Genomic DNA, 19634 nt, shown 5'->3' on the forward strand with positions numbered 1-19634 from the left:
CCCCTATCAAGTAGTTTGCTGAGAATTAAGAATTGAGATTATATGCTAAAAAAATTAATGCAATCAACTATACACAAACATACATAAAAAGCAAGATGCACAATGTTGTTGGATCTGAACGCCCTTTCTCATCAATAAAATAGAAATCAGAAATCAAAATCGAACTAAAGATGTTACAAACCTTTCTTGAGTCGCTTTTACCCAGGCAAAGATAGAAGATACCTGAAATTACATCTACACGTAAAAATTATAAGCCAATATCAATGGTAATAAACATTACTGAAGAGTGGGCAGAAACAAGGACAGGAAAAATATAACAAAAACCGAGACAAATGGATAAATTTGCAGGTACGGAAGGAAAAGAGAGTTAGTCCAAAGCACAACTAATGCAAATTGTTAATCAGAACGAAGGGTCAAAAATTAAACAAATTTGATATTAAAAGAAGAAAATACTTTTTAAAGGAGCTTGGGTCAAATTGTTAAGTGCCAAAATGATATTTTTATGTCCGTAAATTATTAAGAAATTACTGTCCAAATAACTGTCTTTTACTAACGGAACTTAATGCTGCAGTTTAATTCAAAAGAAATTAAAAACGGTTGTACTTCTAATAAAGATTTTTCATAAGAATTTAAATTTACCGAATTAAAATGTTGTAGATGAAATATAAATCCAGATACAGAGAAATAGTCATAAGGATATCATAACTTGAAAAATTTTAAGCATAATTTACTCTATTTAGTAAATTCACTTCGAAGGACATTTTAAGTCAAGAAAATCATTTACCATGACGATAGTTTGTATAATAACTTTATACCTTACGCGTATTATCATTGACGAATTTCATTATCGATCACTTAATGTTCCAAATTTAGTTTCGCTTTTCCAGGACTTCCTAATTTAATTTCTTAGAATCTGGGAGTCTATGTTCCCTTCCTTCCACAACTTTTTGCATCTACCACTTAACTAAGATGAGAAATAAGTTGGGGAGAGGGAGAATCTAATGAAAAATCGTCATTGGACACTTGAAAATAACACTGAACCCGCACAAGCAGCCATTCCATTGACATTACAGACACATCCATTGAAATTGAGTATATTTCATTTAGAAGGATTTAAAATTATTCTTGTATATCATATTTCTTTATAAAAATTTTGTTTTATATAAATTTAACTTTATTTTAAAAATAGTGCAGAAGCAATGATAAAATATATGAAATCTAAATTATTCAATCCAATCCAAATTGCCTGACTAAATGATTAGATTAAATTTATTTAAGACTGATCTAAATTAAACTACTCTATAATTGTATGATAAGATCAAATCACATTTTATCTAAAGACCAATCCAACCCAATCCGCAAACACTCCTACTTATTCTCAGTTCTATCGTGAAAATCTAAAAACTGTCTTCGACCCTTGTTAATTTGACGAAGTGAAACAAAGGAAAATAGGTACTTCGCTTAGTGTACATTAAATGGAATTGTAAAAACTAGAACAATTTATTATTAGTTTCGAAACCGATAAATTAAAAATGGGCTCTCGTGTTGATCACTTTCATCCTTCAACATAATATAGTCTAGACACTGTACTGCATCCTGGTCCTTGAGCTGTTAGCAACAGTTAGGAGAATTTGTCGTTTTAAGTTAGTTTTTTGCATAGCTGTCACAAGATAATCTATATATATACATGTACGCTACACTTGTTCTAACATCTCATTCAATCAAATCAATACAATGATTTTCTACTTTTAATAAAATCCTCTCCTTAATCTTGAGCTTTATGAAGTCAGACCACATCAAGTTGGCATCACTTGCATAACCCCCAAATTCTGATAAACATCTTGTAATGCACAATAACCCAATTATTTGATGCAAACAGCACGATTTATCATGTCATAATTCCTCCAGCCAAGTCCAACCACTGGTTCTTCAGGGGTTGCTTCCACGTTTCAGCCTAAGCAGAAAAAACTGAAATGGTAAAAAGCTAGAGCTGAAGAGAAAAAAAACGTCCAGTTGGTATACAGAAGCATAAACCAGAGGTAATAGCAAACAACAGAAACTCGCATTACAAGTGAACTAGAATGCAATTTTTTTCTGCAGCAAACAGGTATTCATGCAATAAACAGATTCATTTTACTGAGGTGAATAAACAAGCGGGAGCACCAAGACTCGACAATAGACCCCAAATTTTCAGGTGCAGCATCATATGTTTATGCATAAATGAACAAGAAAATGGTATGATAAAAATATGTACACTGGCCACAAGGACTACACAGCTAACAAACCACATATCAAGGTAGTTTGAAAATTACGGGTGCATTTGGTGTGAGTTAGTTTCAATAACTGAGAATGCTATCCTGTTTTCATTCAGTTTCTTGTTTTCAAGATTTGCTTAGTAAAATCACAAAAACAGGCAACCAAGTACACAGAAAGTAACACTTGTGTAATTATTAGTAAATGCATAAACAGAAAATGAAAATATAAATCAAACAGAACGCACCCTTAAGTATACATGAGATTTCATTTTCATCACAAGTGTCAAAACATAATACAAAAAGGTGGTGCAGTGCAAAAAGCTTACACTGTTTTTCAGTCTAGGGAAGGCCACAGGTACACAACCTCAACTCCGCTAGTGGAAAAGCTGTTTTGGCAACATGAACCTGTATATCACTGTGTCAAGAGGTAACAAATTACTATTGCACCAAGGCTTGGCCTCTGTATCTCAAATACCAACAAGGAAAAATGAATAATGATCATACTAATTTAAAAAGATAAACAACAATGAGATCCTTACTCCAATCAGTTGGCAGACAATGACTATCTTAATTTCACAATTTATTTAGCCATATCAATAAGAAAAGTAGAAAACTCAGTTATGTGGCAAAACGAAGCTGATATCAGTGAGTTCTAACATGTTAAAAACACCAATTTTGATGAGAAATTACTTGCTGGCAGATTTCCTTCCACCTCCATGCTTTTCAAATTACTTTAACAAAAAATATATAAAGACAAAAGAACTCAGATGTTGGAATTAGATTTGAGTTCTAGATGGTTATATCAGGAAACACAACATCAAATTACTATCAAAGGAATTTGTGTGCTTTAGGCAACAGAAATAAAACTTGGCTGATGGTGCCATTACTTGTGTGACAGAAGACTCAGATTACTCTTTTGCATCAAATTACCATCTTTTGCCACTTCACATCAACTGAAAAGAAATGTTAGAAAAACCAAAGATAAGGAAATATTTAAAGGCAAAAAGATGCAGAAACTGGTTCCAACTTCCAAATAAAGAACTGTGCATACAATTTGCATGGCAACATATATGATGAAGAACTCAGTTTGCCATTCATTATATATTAAAAAGCTCACTGACAGAGAGCAGGAAATCAGTTTCTGAGCAGTAAGTTGGTTAAACCAGCCACACTGATCCAGCAGACCAGAAGATCAACCACCACCACCACGTCTAGGATAAAGTCCTAACCTTTTTCTTGGCAGTTGGCAACATTAACAATGAATAAACTTATGAACACATGCAAGAAAACATCTTAGGTGACACTGCTTGGAAGTCAAGACACGAGAAAAATACTGCATTGTTCAACTTCCACCCACAACTCAGAATGCCAGCCTCCAGCTTCCAGGTATCCTCTGCATGCCCAGAGCAAAAGACCAATATTTTGGCATGGATAACCTTGCACAAGTAGGACCCTGCCTATGAGAGCAAATGGACAATAAAAATTCAGATTAAGCTGAAAAATGTAAATTTAAAAACAACTTAAGAGCTAGACAATCAGCCAGATACAAATATCCAAAATACACCCCTAATTTATGTGAGCCTACATACATAACATCTAAATCTAACAATCTACAGTGAATATTATATATAGCCAAGTAGAACGTGTTAATCTTACTGAAATCATAGTTATCAATCTTAGATAGGAGCCAATCCCAATAGTGGTACAGCAGGATCGCGCACAGTGGGATGACTGCTATTCTAGTATTTTCCATATAGGTATATAATCTGCACATGCACTTAATTAGACATGGGCATGTGGTTATATGTACACCCAAATTTTCACTAGTTAATAAATGTACAAATTTTGGGTTAACTACTATTGTCAGGTTATCAGGCTAGTAACAATGTGGTAATCAATTACTAGCTTGTGAATTAGACAATACATGTTAACATAAAGATACAAATTCAACAATAATAAGTGATGTGGATCAAGGAATGACACAAATGAGTTCCTCTAGGGATCTATTTCAAATCTCAAGCAAATCCATTACAAAAACATGAGCTAAGATGTTCAAATAAGCTTTAAAATGAACAAGCTCCACAAGCTTTAAATGGAGCTATTAAAGGAGACTTTGGTGTCAATCCCATTATTTTGGACTAAAAATATTGTTTCCTAATTAATTAATATATTTGAACTAGTTTTAGGCTTTAATTCATTTTTAGGTGCAATAAATGTAATTAATCCTCTTAGTCAGTATTTTCATTTTTGGGAACAATAAATGTAATCCTCTAAGGCAACATTTCCATTATTAGGTGCAATAAATACAATCCTCTAGATCAGCATTTCCATTTTTTAGGTGCAATAAATGCAATTTTCTAGGTTAGTATTTCCATAATTATAAATGGTAACTAAGAGCATTAGATGCTCATTTCCTAAATCAGCAAAAGTTTCTATAATTTCAAAAACATATTACACATAGACATAGTTATCAATCTTAGATAGCGACACGTAGTGGCCAACTCTAAAATCACTATAGCAAGATGGCCACTATTCTGAAATTTTATTATATAAATTACATATTGTTTTACTATATGTATAAATGCTTAAAAATTTAAAAGACAAATACTAAAATGGCTGTGACTTTTGGAGGACCTGTGGGACAACTTGTGGAAAAACAAGAAAAGAAAAAAAAAAAATAGATTCGGACAGCCTATTGGACAGTTGCCAAACAACAGGAAAAAAGAGCACTTGGGAGAAAAAAGTGACAACAGACAGAGAGCTTATGATTGTCAATAAACACCAGGAGCTGGCCCAAGAGTTGTCAGACAGCTGTAAATTGTTGGAACAGAAGCATCAAATAACAGAGGGTGTGAAAGTGGGAGAGAAAGATGCACCGGTTTCCCTGAACCCATTTTAAGTTTTTAAATTTAGACACACAGGAACGAACAGAAGCATTAATGAACAGAGAGTGGGAAAATGGGAGGGGGATGATGGGTTTCTCTAAACCCATTTAAAGTTTTCACTTAGACTCAAACCCCAAAATAAGCCTCTGCAACCTTAAAATAATAAGGGCAACTTTGGGCTTTCATATGCTTTATCCAATAGCGGCCAAAACATGTGCAAAATGCTGCAATTTCTGGTGCAATAGCACCCATGACAAACGCGATGTTAAAACACTCCACAACAAGCTTCGAATAGTGGCTGGCTGCTGCATGTGATTCGACACTACTACAGCAGTGTGATCGCGCGCTATTAACAACTATGCTATTATATTAAAAAGACCAGCAAATGAATGAGAATTTTCTTGGTTTATCTAATTATGAGAGCTTCCCCTCTGATGTTTAACAAAAAACTAATTTGATCTTATTAAGAGAACTTGTAGCAATCAATCAATAACTTATTACTCACCTTCTAACCTCCTTTATAGAATGTAGCAATACTGCAATACCCTTCTCTAAACCTGAATATCAAGCCAAATTTGTTTCCCATGCCCTATCACACAATTGACCAATAAAACAAGTGCACATTTTTGGGTGCATATGTATCATTTTCCTCAACCGAAATTCATTTCCTGCTCCTTAACCCCAATTCAAGGGGGAATACTCCCGCTCATTAAAAATATTAAAACAATGGCAGGGGTGCTATGGTGGAGCAAATGCTAGCAACACTACTTTGGGATCTGGTCAAGATGGACAATGGCATATGGCCAGAAAGCAGCCACTATGCGAGCCACATGCAACATTGGCAGCTGGGTGCTATTGTGACCATCCCACTCCATGCCACAATAGTGAAATGCAATACCACAAGCTTTGGGAGGAAGGAGGGTCCATTCAGTGGCAGTGCAATTACAACCACCCAACCATTATTAACTACTGTGATTCAGGCACTGTCAAGGTCTTATAACATGCCTGGAGCCTCAACCAAAACCCATAATCCTCAATAATAAATAATAAAGTACGTTTCCAATCCATATCCCCCACATCAGTTATTTTTATTTTGACAAAATAAAGATATTCAAACACAAAATTCAACACTTTTTAATGTAAGAATAAGCAAAATCAAATTCAAAACTGATAAAACTAAGTCCAATAATTCAATGGATAAGGTGCAACAGGCAAACTGTGTAGTTACATGTTAAGAGTATGTTCTAGGAGGGAAAAAGGTGGGACACGTGGCGAAGGATATGGGGGATAGTTAGTTATGCTGAGTGGGCAAGGTGTGGGGCCACATGATGGTTGGGAGAGAGAGTAATCTGTTCTAGAGAGCAAGAGGAGGAGTAGAGGAGATAGGAAGAAAGTCACTGAGAATTTGGCCATATGCTTGGTCAAGGAACAATGGTTCCTAAAGCTTTCCTGTTAATTTCCTTTTACATTTCTGATATCTGTATATCTTCATCCTATACTGAGATTAACAATTTTCACTACATTCAAAATATGTTGATTGTTGTTATTACTGTTTGATTTTGTCTCTATCAAAAACATCTTGACAACTGTCACCAATCATCGGTGACTTGAATCGTACCTTTCAGACTACATAACATTTCAGTCTTCATGTAATGAGAATCTTATGATATATCAAGACTTGGGATGATTTTTGGAAGCAGTCTGTAACTTGGCGTTGAACATGATTCACCATCACCATTTAGGAATTTGAGTTCATTTTCAAGAACAGAATAAGCTTCTGAAAATGCCTGCACCAACATTAGAACTAATGAGAAAACACTACCATAAAAGTTAAATTCATCAAAGCGTAAATCATAAACCCTGTGCATACAGAAGATGAATGAGCAATCAGTACAAGCATAAGTAATTCTGCAAATCACACTTTAGTGTAATATTTGTGTGAGCTTCATGGATGACACCACAAAATGTGGATAATAATGATTTTGTTGAATTTCAAGAAGTTCAAACACAAAGTGCTCAGAAGAACATCAAATATGTTATTTCAAAATCTTCTGAACTAAATCAAGTATCGGAAATGTTTCTTTCCATCATTTGAAAAACATCATATACATTTTCCCTCTTAGTGCATTTACATTTCCAAATTCACCAGTTTCAACAAAGAAAAAGGGGAGTAGCCTGTAAATTCATATCAACAGAAACTGTAAACACTGAGAACCAATTGAACATGTGAAATTCTGTTTCACAACTTCATAGGCAAAAAATGAGTTAGCACAAGAATCCTAAAAAGAACAAATGGGATATAATGATACAGTAAGAGGTGAATATATATTTTATAATTTTCGTATTTAGGCAGACCTTTCAGATTGAACACTGCAGCTTATTCATTTACTGTCAATTATGTTGTAAGTTTACAAAGCTTGTCAAACTTCTACAAGATCAGTCCACTGTCCACCCCCTCTACAACTTTCAAGAATCATTTATGAAGCTCTTAGAAAATAACAAACCAACACATGCCACAAGACTAATCAAAGCGCATTTGTCATCCTCAAGCATTTCTCACACTATCACAGAAACCTTATATACACCTTGTACTTAATCAGTTATTGAAGACAAGAGACGCTGTTTTTTCTGCCAAAATTACCCAAGCCTTACCATTCTCAGCATCATCTACACGAAAGGTTTAGCTCAACAGCTTGCAAAAAATATAAATCACAGGGTTTCTTTTTTCTGACATCATGGTATAGGAAAGGCCACCTATGACAACAGAAATATGGAAAAGAAGTTCCTAATAACTGCATCATTACCTTAATACATTGATGTATTCGGAAGCAATTCCTTCCCACATTATTAGTTGGAAAAAGTGGATCATCTATGTGAATCGGATCAATGCTGCAAAAAAGGTCATTTTCATTTTGTAGGAAAAATAGGAATGATATCACTGTACATGGAAAGTTTGGTTTCTCTATTACCTACAACCTCTTTCTCTTTTTATATAAAGTCCACTTCCCTGAACTGATATCCGCATTTGACGAGGATCAAACACATTCCTATAGGAACAATCATCAAATTGAATTGTCACCTAAAAAGCAAGATTATACAAGTTCTCTTTAATGGCAACAAAAAAATAGAGTTATGATTAGTTCTCACCCAAAAAAGTAAAGAAAATCCATCAGAAGGCTTCCATAATTCTGCCAGAAAATGAAAGAGAAGTTTTAGTAGCAGTAATACATCTAAAATAAAAAAAGGAACTGAGACAGTAAGAACTAAATGATTCTCAACAACTCAGCTTGGTTCTATTATATTAAATCCTCACAATACAAGAAAAAACAAAACAAAGGAGCAAAGCTTGGATCTTTGCACCCTTTCAATTGTCTCATTCAACCCTTGGTTTTAGCACAAGTCAGAAGGTGGTAGGAAATATTATTAGTCCTCAATGACTATCAACATAGACAGCTTTGAATAACTAAAGAAATCAAAGTTTACTTGGTTGATTGGCCGGCCAAGATGGTGCTCATGCTGAAGAAAACGTATAATTAGTAAGACCTACATACAAAACAAAACAAATGCAAGTTTAGCAGGATAAAGACTAAAATTTGTCAATCAAGAAAATTCAATGTTCATGGAAACACCCAAAAACAATGACAAAGCAGGTTCCTTAAATCCTTGAAAGAAAAATTTTCAGGAGCAGCATAGTCACTGACAAAAGAAAATTTATTGCATACTACTGGTGACAAAAACAAATGAATAAAGAGAAAGGCAATAAGGTATGTTGAACTGTTTATCCAACACACGTGAATAAAGAAACTGCAATCATAAATCCATTTTTCCACCTGATCATCACCAGACTACCAAGGAGAAGATTGTATGAAACAATTATCAGGCCATTTTCAGATAGATCAGAAAATGTACTAAAATAAATAAAATCTTCAGATCTTCAAAACTATCTGGAAAGCTCTATCAAATTGTATTGCTCCAGTACAAAAAGGGCTTCAATTCATTGAGAAATGAAAATTTTCTGTGAAGGAAAGCAATCATGCATACCAAACAGTAAGAACTTAAGCCACCAGAGTAGGACTGATCAAGGCTCCGATCTGCCAAAAACTGTTTTAGTACCAAAGCAAGAGGTGTAGCAGCAGGAAATTGCTCTGTCAACTCCTTAACCTAAAGGAAGCAAGTATCATAACTTTGAATTACCAAGCAATAAAAAATACTAATTGCGTTCAGCAGGGTCTAATCCAATTTCTTGTGATATGTTTACTAAACCATGGGAGCCCGTGGCTGAATTAATAGTAAACATACCAGGAAGGACATAACAGAAAAACAAAACATACACATCAAAGCATGGTAAAAAACATATCATTGACCTTCTTTTTAGTACAGTTTTTGCTGCATTTATTCCTCATCAAAGAAGTATGATAAGTGGACTACTTCACTGGTAGGCATCCAATTCTTTACTTGTAACATAGTATAGTATTCCAAACACCACAGAGTTTCCTCTTGGGTTGAAAAAATATAAATTTTAGAATGAAGAAATATTAATAAAAAAGGTATCTATTTAAACAAATTAGTGTGGGTGTGATTCAACATATTTCTGAATTATTTTTTTTCAGCTTGAGAGTGGACTTCTAAAAATAAAATAAAATCTGATCCCAAATAAACAGTGAATAAAACTTAACTTCAAGATTTATACCCAGACAAATAAAGTATGTTAATCTCTTCTTGAACTAGGCATGTGTGTGCGTGTGTGCGTGTGTGCATGCACGCAAGTGTTTATACACAAACCACCAATCATATGTCCTTTTGACTAAAAGACAGACAGGTTTCCATCAGAAAAAATATATTTATACCAACAAAAATAACTGAAACCATAATAATTTATGTAACTGAGAGCCATATAGACACTAGATATTACCATTTCTGTGGTTTGGAGTCCCGTATGTGATGGGGACTTAAAGCTGATGTCCAGACGGATTGATTTAGATTTCAAAGCATCAAAATTCATTTGGGAGCCTTTTGACAAAGCTGATTCTTCTAAATGGACGATTTCAGAATGATTGCCATTACCATGTTCACCATGCATACAATGCAGCTCTTCTTTTAATGATTGTATCATAGGATCCAATGAAATGATAACATCCTGAGGTACTTCCACCACAAGCATAATAATAGGAATCTGCTAGCAAAAACATACAGCATGATATCTTACCAGATATTATGGTAGGAGTACACTTAAGTTGATAATAACAATTAACAGCTCAAGAGAAGAGGTATTACAGCTGTATTTTCCACTGTCTTCAGAGAATCATTTTTTACCCAATCTTGATTGGCAAGATACCTAGCCGCATGCTGGCACATGAGCACAGTAGTGTCAATTGTCTGATATACTCAAAATCTTCTTGTTCTTATTATTAGTAGTAAAGTATTTACAAAATAGCAGGCAGAAATAACAATATCCACATATTACTTCGTATCAAAGAACAAAACAAAAAGAACAAATTACAACCCCAAACAACAAATTCTTTTTAAATGTCAATAAAATTAAATGACATTCAAACAGAACTGAAAATACAAATTAACAAGACCCATACCATATACATTGAGTAGGAAGATTTAGAGGTAACAAACACATTCTAATGACTCATTTTTCAGGAAAGCCATGTTCAAGTTTATCCAACGTATATCCATTCACACCAATAATTAGTAGTATAGCAATAATTTTTATTCATTATCACCTCACAATATATTAGTTCCAATTCTTTCAAATGACATAAACCAGTGTGTTAAGTTTCAAGGAGAAAGAAACCAATCAATGAATTGGAGAGTGCAGATTATTTTAAACCATGGCACATTTTATGTATTCATGGAAGGTGTCAATGTGTCACAACTCAAATTCTATACACATCCTACTAAACGTAGATGTGCACACTCAACAGGTCAAACATAGATGGGCACACTCAAGGGGTCAAATGTAGATATGCACACTCAACATGTTTATAGCCAATATACCTGAAGACATGTTTCTTTAATACCATTACGACCTTCAAGTATTCCAGCCTCTTTTATAGGTTCCTGAAAAATTTATTAAAAGAGTTAAACAGAAACAAAATGAGGTTTTAATCCATCAAAATCAAATGACATTTCAATTAACACAGACATGAGAAAAGAGACAAAAAATTACCAGGTTCCTCACTGGAGGGAGACAAACCACAAGGTCAACATCACTTGTTGGAAGAGACATACCAGTAGCATTTGAACCATATATGTTTGTCCGGGATCTGGGCCACAGAACCTGCAGAAATCGAGTTACTCTCTTGACAGCCCAATTAATGTAAGGCCTCCTGGCCATATTTTCTGCAGAAACCTGGATTCCACAATAATTATGAGTAACATGATTAGATTCTTAGGTCTTCTGATGATGATATTAAGCAATACAAGGTTTCTAAACACTAATGCAATTCTATTCAGAATAAACTTAAATAAAGAACAGGAATGCTGATAGGAAACAGAGATGAAAAAATAAGAATAAAGATATTAGCGCGATCTATTAAAGTACGTTCAAAATCAGGATCATTCAGGAAAAAAGCTACAATGGAAGAGGATGTTATCGACTGCAGCAAAGGAGCATGTGAGAAGTGTGCCTGTGTAAGTACTATGTGTCAGCAACATCACTAATAAATAACTATACCTGTTTACAGAAAGAGTCAATCTCATCATGGAGAATGCCATGCATCAAAGATAAAGATGCACTTGGTGCAGAACAGCTTTGTAACTCAGGAGGTTGCAAAGGAAATGTGACATCTGGCTGTATAATAAAAAACCCACAATCACGACCAACATATACAAGTATAAAGTAAGACTTGAGTAAGGATCTTTCTTACATGTTCCTGGTCACGTGCTATCTGTGACATTGCAATCAAGCGGTCCTGCAGCAAGGCAGCAGGTAAAGGCTGAATCAAGGGTCGCACTGCAAGATTATTACTTCTCCAAGGCCACACAACTTCAGCACCATCCATCCTTAAACAAGCTTCCTCCAAATTACTCCCATCATGATACCAGCCTCTCATTCCCCAGTGTCTTGGGCTGGAACTACCAGATCTAACAGTTGGAAGACCCCTCTGCTTCCTGGAGTCACTCACAGGGGAAGGTGGGGGTGGACGTGGTGCACGTGGTACACAAAGCACTACAGGTGATGGTGGCCGCTTTATGCGTGGGTGCTCCCGCCTGGTGGGAGGAACACCGGGACTTTTATGATCAAACCTTTCCCTTGACAAGTTAGGAATAATTATTGGCCGTAGAATGGGATATGGATGTGAATCACCTGCCTTCCCTTCAACTTCTCCAGCTAAATTATTACCCAAAGAACCAGAAGTATCTTCATCAACTGCTGCATCTGTAACTGATGAAGAATGCAATATCTTTCCAGGTACTTCATTACCTGACATCATGTAACCAACAGGCTGCGGCCCAGTCCCTACAGGATCAAAAGGTGAACAAAATGTAGCAGCAGTGGGAGATGTTAAACCATTCGTACTGTATGAAGATGAGAAAGCAACCATGTCATCTACTGTCCTATTCATGTCAGCTTCACGCAAAGCCCATAGACTGTCATCAGAGCTAAGAGAGGGAGGCCGAGAGAAGCCCTTGCCAGGATAATCAGAAGGGTTCCAGTACATTATGCCTCCACCAAAATATTGATTATAATCTATACCAGAAACAGTATGAACCTCATACTCTTCCTCAGATACACAGTGGTTGTCAAATTCATCTGTTAGCTCAGGTGCATTTGTTAGATCAGGTAAATCCCATACATCCCCAGCATACTTTCTTTCATCATCAGGAGCAGTTGCATCAACCTGCATGCTGTGAACAGCCAATCCTTTCGAAAATGTACATTGCTTCCTAGACATAAAACCAGTGTCATAATTATAGTTCAGCGGAGTCATCCCACCACGAAAAACTGGGGGCCAGTCAAAACTCATAGGAATAGGACGAGAGAGAATTTGGTTGCATCCACCTTCAATAGGTGTATTTCTAGCCTGTGGTAATGTCGGAACAAATGGGTGGCAGAAGTGATTATGCCAATTCCGCCCAACATCAAGATGTAGTCTATCAGTGGCAGGAGGAAGATGTGAGTTAAAAGATGGAAAATAGATAGAAGGTACACCAGGCCACTCATACGGACTGCATTTTGAGAAAGCTGAATTTCTACTTTCAAATAGACATCTATCTTGCTCCTTCAACAGCCCAAATTCTTTTCCATGAACCTCTCCAATCAGTTTGTCTGGAGTAATTGACTTTATATCAGCTTTGGCAGCACGCGATGTGATCAAAGGACAGGTACCTTCTTTGCTGAAGAAACTACCATGCTTCAATGCAGGTGCTGGAGGAGTTATAGCATTACAATCTACATCACAAGTTAAAGTATCTAATCCAGAAGATAAAGTTTTCCTTTCATCTGACAAAAAACAACACTGAGGACCTAAACTATTGCCACTTTCAGCAAGACCTTCAGTCTCTCCTTCAACTTTCCTTGTAGAACCGTTCTCCTTAGTAGGCCCACTAACAGAACGACAAAGGCTTGAATTTGAAGCAAGGACGTCATGACCAATTGAATTGTCATTTTTGACATTCTGAATGGCAGAACTACCTAAAAACCTATCACATATTGCCACCTCACCTTCAGAAATAACAGTGGTAGAGGCAGCATGCATAGTTGACTTTTGAGAATCTCCACCTGCGATATCTATAGGGGTGCTTTTACATTTATTTTTCTCTTTTCTACTTCTCCTTGGAGTGCTTCGAAATTTTCCAACATCCAATCCTTGAGTATGATCCTGATGACAAGTGGCTTGTTATAAACCATTTAAATCTTTAACAAGAGATAAGACTTTGAATAAAGAAAAAAGATTAGAACCATTTTAACAGTTGATGAAGAGCTCTCCATAGAAATCTCCTTCCCCATATTAACAGGAGGTAGTTCCCTGGATCCCACTAAATCAGTCTTCTTTTTACCATGCACAATGTCCTGGAATTTCATATGGAACAAATCGGAATTGTAAATGGTAGCATTAATATGATAAAACTATTCCATCCATCTCTTTCAATAAACATTATTACCTTGAGTGGATTTTCACATGAAATATCATCAACACATGTCTTCGGGACAGGATTTTGCCTTTTAGAATTGCGGTTTCGTCCCTTCTTTTTACGGTTAGAAACAGTAAGCTTTTCTTTAGGTTTACCTGATGAAGACTTGTCAAGTTCCTCTCCTAATAGTTCAAGTTTTGTGCAGTCAAGTGAAATAACCATCAGAAATCCTCGCATTTTTCGTAATATACAATCAGATATTGTACACACAGAACCCAACGAACTAAAGAAAAGCTTTCCTATATCAAATTCACTATTAAGACTTGATGTTACCATCATATTAACATCTTGAAGCACAAACAAAGAATTAAAGGCTCTGGCTACAGCAGGGGTTTTTTTACAAGTGACTGGTGAAATAACTGTTCCAAATTCTATATCACCAGGAAAAGCTGGGACTGTCCTTTGAGCTGACACAGGACGATTGTGTTGCATTACTTTATCCACTCCCACACTGTATAGCCAAGTCTCACCATCAAAGGCACTACTTGCCACTTTTAAAACCTCATGAATCTGAAAATATATGAATAAATTGTCAGCCTGGTACTTTGAGAAGGCCTCAAAAATATATTAACCTAAATTGTAACATGCAAGAAGCCAAGAATATACTGACAGATAATCCCTGGCATTATGAAGACATAAACAAAGAAAATAGAAAACTATTCATCGCATCCAAGATTAGATATTGCAAATGAAATTTAACATGAATAAAAATTGGTTGAACCAAGTTTTATAACTTTTATCCAATGTGCAACTGATATGAAACATCAAATACATCACTTAGAGCTCAGTTTAAAAATCTTAGAATATTTGTAATCATTTCTTTTTTAATAAACAAGAAAAATAGAAGAGTTTCTCAGCCTTCTATATCATTGTACTCTTCTTCATTGCAGATACTTAACACTATATCATTCCCATATTTTCCTGATGACAAACAAAATGCAACTTTTTTATATTGTTTTGAATAAAAAACAAATTCTTGATGACCAAAGACAGCAACAACCAAGTCTTATCTCATTAGGTGAGATAAGCTACATGAATCACACTACACTATGCCATTCAATCAAAAATCAAATTCTCAGACAGATTAAACTATAAGATCCCTTTTAATAACTTTCTCCAGTGTTAATTTGGATTTTTCTCTATTCCTTTTTATTGAACTAAAAGTCATGTCATTCACTTTTCTCATTAGTATCTCTAATAACCTTTACACAGGTCCAAGTCACCTTAGTTGATTTTCTATCATCTTTTTCATAATAGGTAGTACTCCAATATTCTTTTCGTATGTAATATGTAGTCATTTTTTATCATGTTGTTTTCTTTTGTGATTACTCATCCAAATGATCAAATACTACATGAAATTCCGTGAGACAATCCAAGTCTTTTCTAAGTAATTAATAAATTAATTTTGAATTTATCCATAATTTAATCCATCAGTCTAAGTGTACATCTGTACATCTTTAGTCATACTAGGTTATCAACAAATTTAAGGTTCCGCAATAAACATCTCTAGATGAAGTATGAAGTGTCCCATACAAAAATAAACACACTAGTTATTATTTATGTAGATTGCTTCTTTTTCCTCTATTCCCCTTTCCTCCTAACAAGTCAGCAAATCCTCTTATGGCTATAAAGTTTATAAGGTATTATATAATCAACATATCATCACCAGTAAGCACAACCTGTATCTTTCACTAATGTTCATGCATCAATTTGCGCTAAAAAAGGCAGATGCTTTGTGATCCCTAAACCACTAGTGCATAAATAAAGTTCACTATAAAATACATCAGAGAATTTATAGCTGATGCTTCTCCTTGACATTACAAAAATATTCCTTTTAAGGAATGAAACTATTAGGATTCAATAGCAAGATATGGAACCTGAGTCCTATATTGGAAGTATGAGATTTCAGTATATGGTTAATAAGGTTTTGGGATCTCCATCTACAATGACTTTTGTTGTGTTTTCCCCTAACTAGTCAAGGGACTAGTGCACAGCTGGCATGTTAGGACACTTGAGCTGCATAGCATAGTGAAATGTTAGAATCAGGACTTTAGTTCCACATTGAGAGGATGAGATTCTAGTGTGAAGTTTATAAAGCCTTGCGCTCTCCAATTACAAAGGCCTGCTTTTATAGAAAGGTTCTGTCAAGATTCTTATCAGAAACAATCTCGTAGAATCATGATCTACAAAGCACAAACACCTCTCTTATTTGAAGTGTCACAGTATCAAATGCATTTCCTACACCGACATTTCTCGAACACTTGTTCAACACATATCAAACATTCATTGTTAGGTGTCCAATGAAAAATATGGCTTCTGTTAGCTCAGATACTTGAGCCAGCACTTTAGTATAGACACATACGATTTTTATGAAAAAAAAAATCAATTTTTTAATGTTTAAAAAATTTAGCTTACAATATAATGTAAAATATAAAAAAACCATGCTTAACTTTTTTCGTAAGGCACATTATCATAGAAAAATTATAAAACTTTGTATATTTATTTGAAAAGGTAAATATGATATATCTTGTTTTGAGATATTTTTATAAAGAAACTAAATGCTTATATTAAAAAATAATGTTTACTTGTGTGTGTGCGTGTGTGCCCGTGCAGTGTCCTAGGATCCTATATTTCAGACATTAGCCATGTCCTGTCCATGACAGAGTTTGTACTTCATAAATCATAATACTTATTCTCTGGTATAACTATCAATGAATGAATAATTGCACATTACTCTTAACAATGTGTCAATTTTTTGTTTAAATTTTACTTACAATGCACAATCGATAAAAAAGTAGACTCCCTCACACTATCTTTCCAAACTTGTCAATCGACCAAATTTTGAGAAATATAGTAGATCCATTATAAAGTTAATAACTATAAGCAAGACATTACAAGTACACAAAATATATGCCACAATATAACGATTCCACATTGAACTATTCTAATGTAAATGTATTTCACTAGCCATTGCCCAGAACAATGCCTAAGAAATCAATAAATAGAAAAAAAAAATTTACGGAAAACCATAGTGGATGCATTAGTAGCATTAAATCTTACATTTTTCAATAAACCCTTTCCAAATTCGATTCCTAAATCATTACCCTAAGCCCCCTAAGCCCTTACGGCAATGAAACAAAACCATTAATACAATGTATTCCCTTTAACATCCAATACAAAATTTTCCTAATTATCCCACGAATTCCACAACTTAACATCTTCCATGAACTTTGTTGCCTTCCAAAATGGAAAGAATTAACTAGTGAGAACTAATTATGCAATTTACATAAACACTACAACATATTAATAGTTCCAAGAGTTCCCAGGAAAGTACCAAAGGTTTCGCAGCCTTCATGATGGTAGTGGAGAAGACCTTCCTCCTTGTCACAGCATCCAAATTCCCCCACCAGTCCACACACCCTTTCTTCCTCCAAAACACATTCGCAGCAACACCAGCCGCATTCAACTTCTCCTTCAATTTCACACCCCTCTTCCTCCCACCACTGCTATTCAACCACGCCAACCTCATCGAAACCTCGATCCTATTCGCGAGAAATGCCTCAACACTGTAATAACCCTTCGATTTGAGCCAATGCAGCTCCACCCAATCCTCCCCGAGATCACTCTCATCCCCGCGGAGGAACCCTCCATTGGAGATCCGGTCCATGGTGTCCACAAACCGGTCCACATCCTCCACGAGGCCCTCGGCGAGCACCACCGCATCGAGGCCCCTCGGGGAGCACGAGCACGCAGCAACCTCCTCTCCCTCGCGCGACTCGAACAGACGGGCGGAGTTAAAAAGAAGCCGCCCAGAGGCATCGGACTCGGCGTCGCGGGCGAGGAGGCCACGCGATTTCTTGAAGCAGAGGGTGGGGAGGAAGGGAGGATTTCGCGAGGGAAGGTCAGGGAGAAGAATGAAGGAGCCATGGCCATGGGATCGGAGCTTGACGAGCATTTGAAGGAGAATATGGACGAAATTGGAATCAACGATGGTAAGATAAGCTTGGCGGTGGTGAAGAGAGAGAGAAGAGAACCATTTGAGGATGGATGATCGAGGGTGAGGGTTAGGGTTAGGGTTAGGGTTAGGGGATTGGGAATGGTAGAGAGAGATGTGGGAGGTGAGCGAGTCAATGAGTTGGTGGTGAGCCATCAGAGCGAGTCAGATAGAGGTTTTGTTTGTTTTTTTTTGGGAATTTTCGATCGTTTAGGAGGTTACAGGGATCATCTCGTAGTGAGGGAGACGAGCGTGGCGAAAAGGACGCCAATCTGCGCAGTTTTTCTTATTATTGTTTTTATTATTTGACGATTTTTATGTTCGTTTTGGGGGCTGTCTGTTTGGATGGAGTGCAGAAAAACAGAGGCTCAAATGAGACTGAAAACGAGGAACATATACATACATATATGCCTTTCCTTGGACTGTATTCATTTGTCCTATTCATTCTCATCTTTTTCTTCCTCGTTGTTAAATCTCGGGTAACGTTCACAGATTATTTATTTTTCACTAATTTATCAATATTAATAACAGTTATATCTCGTAAATTTATACTATATTTCAAAAGTATTTATAACATTAAATGATTAAATTATTATATTTTAAATAAATATATTTATTTACTTATTTAGATAGATCAATTTTGTTATTATAAATAAGAAATTATATTCTTTCTTTTTTGTTATAATTTATTTAATTTTATTCTAAATTTTAAAAACAAAATATGTTATTTAATTTTTACTTATTATATTATATAAACTTTAAAATCTTCTATAAACAATGTTTAAGCATAAAAAGTTCTTTATTATATTATATTTCATCATATAGAATTAAATTAATTTTTTTAAAATGTTATAATTAAAAATAATTTTATTATATATATTATATCAAATTAAAATATATGTACGTTGTATAAGCTATTAAAAGTACATGCATAAAAGCAAATCTTTATCTCCAATTTTCAATTACCAAATTAAATTTCAATTTTAAATATTACAGTGTTTTATTATATTTTTATCTTTCTTCAATTTTAATAAGTGTTTTTTATATTATTTTTTTATTTTTTTCTTAACTATATTTTCTTTTTTTTCATATTATTACTTTTATAATTTTTTCTTCTTTGTTTTTCTTCTTTTTTTACTCTTGTATCAAAGCCTAAAATATAAAAGAAATTTAAAATTTTAAGTTTTGAAACGTTAATCCATAGCTATAAGTAAAAGTTGTTAATATATTAGTCAACTCAGATAATAATGTGACAATAAAATCTGAGATAAAACAATAAATTCGTTAGTTAATTAGAGTGGTCCTATAACTTAATTTGTTAATAAAAAAATTAATATTAATATGTCATTTATA

At 34.9% G+C, this 19634-nt stretch overlaps 1 protein-coding gene across 1 annotated transcript; it reads right to left on the reverse strand.

The window, feature by feature from the left end:
• Positions 1-1485: 1485 nt before the first annotated feature.
• On the reverse strand, positions 1486-18541 carry LOC113849355. The gene is made up of 18 exons (XM_027479216.1): positions 17622-18541; positions 14668-14797; positions 14258-14409; positions 14055-14165; positions 12019-13974; positions 11826-11942; positions 11319-11501; positions 11147-11209; positions 10415-10486; positions 10053-10313; positions 9182-9301; positions 8624-8683; positions 8288-8328; positions 8110-8187; positions 7945-8029; positions 6759-6927; positions 2582-3712; positions 1486-1954 (listed from the first exon to the last, which is right to left on the reverse strand). Exons 1-16 carry the CDS (start codon positions 18435-18437, stop codon positions 6802-6804), a joined length of 4371 nt encoding a protein of 1456 aa, XP_027335017.1. The 5' UTR covers positions 18438-18541; the 3' UTR covers positions 1486-1954; positions 2582-3712; positions 6759-6801.
• Positions 18542-19634: the final 1093 nt, after the last annotated feature.

Source organism: Abrus precatorius, unplaced genomic scaffold (genome assembly GCF_003935025.1).
Source record: "Abrus precatorius isolate BTA unplaced genomic scaffold, Abrus_2018 Scaffold9, whole genome shotgun sequence".
Lineage (NCBI taxonomy): Eukaryota > Viridiplantae > Streptophyta > Magnoliopsida > Fabales > Fabaceae > Abrus > Abrus precatorius.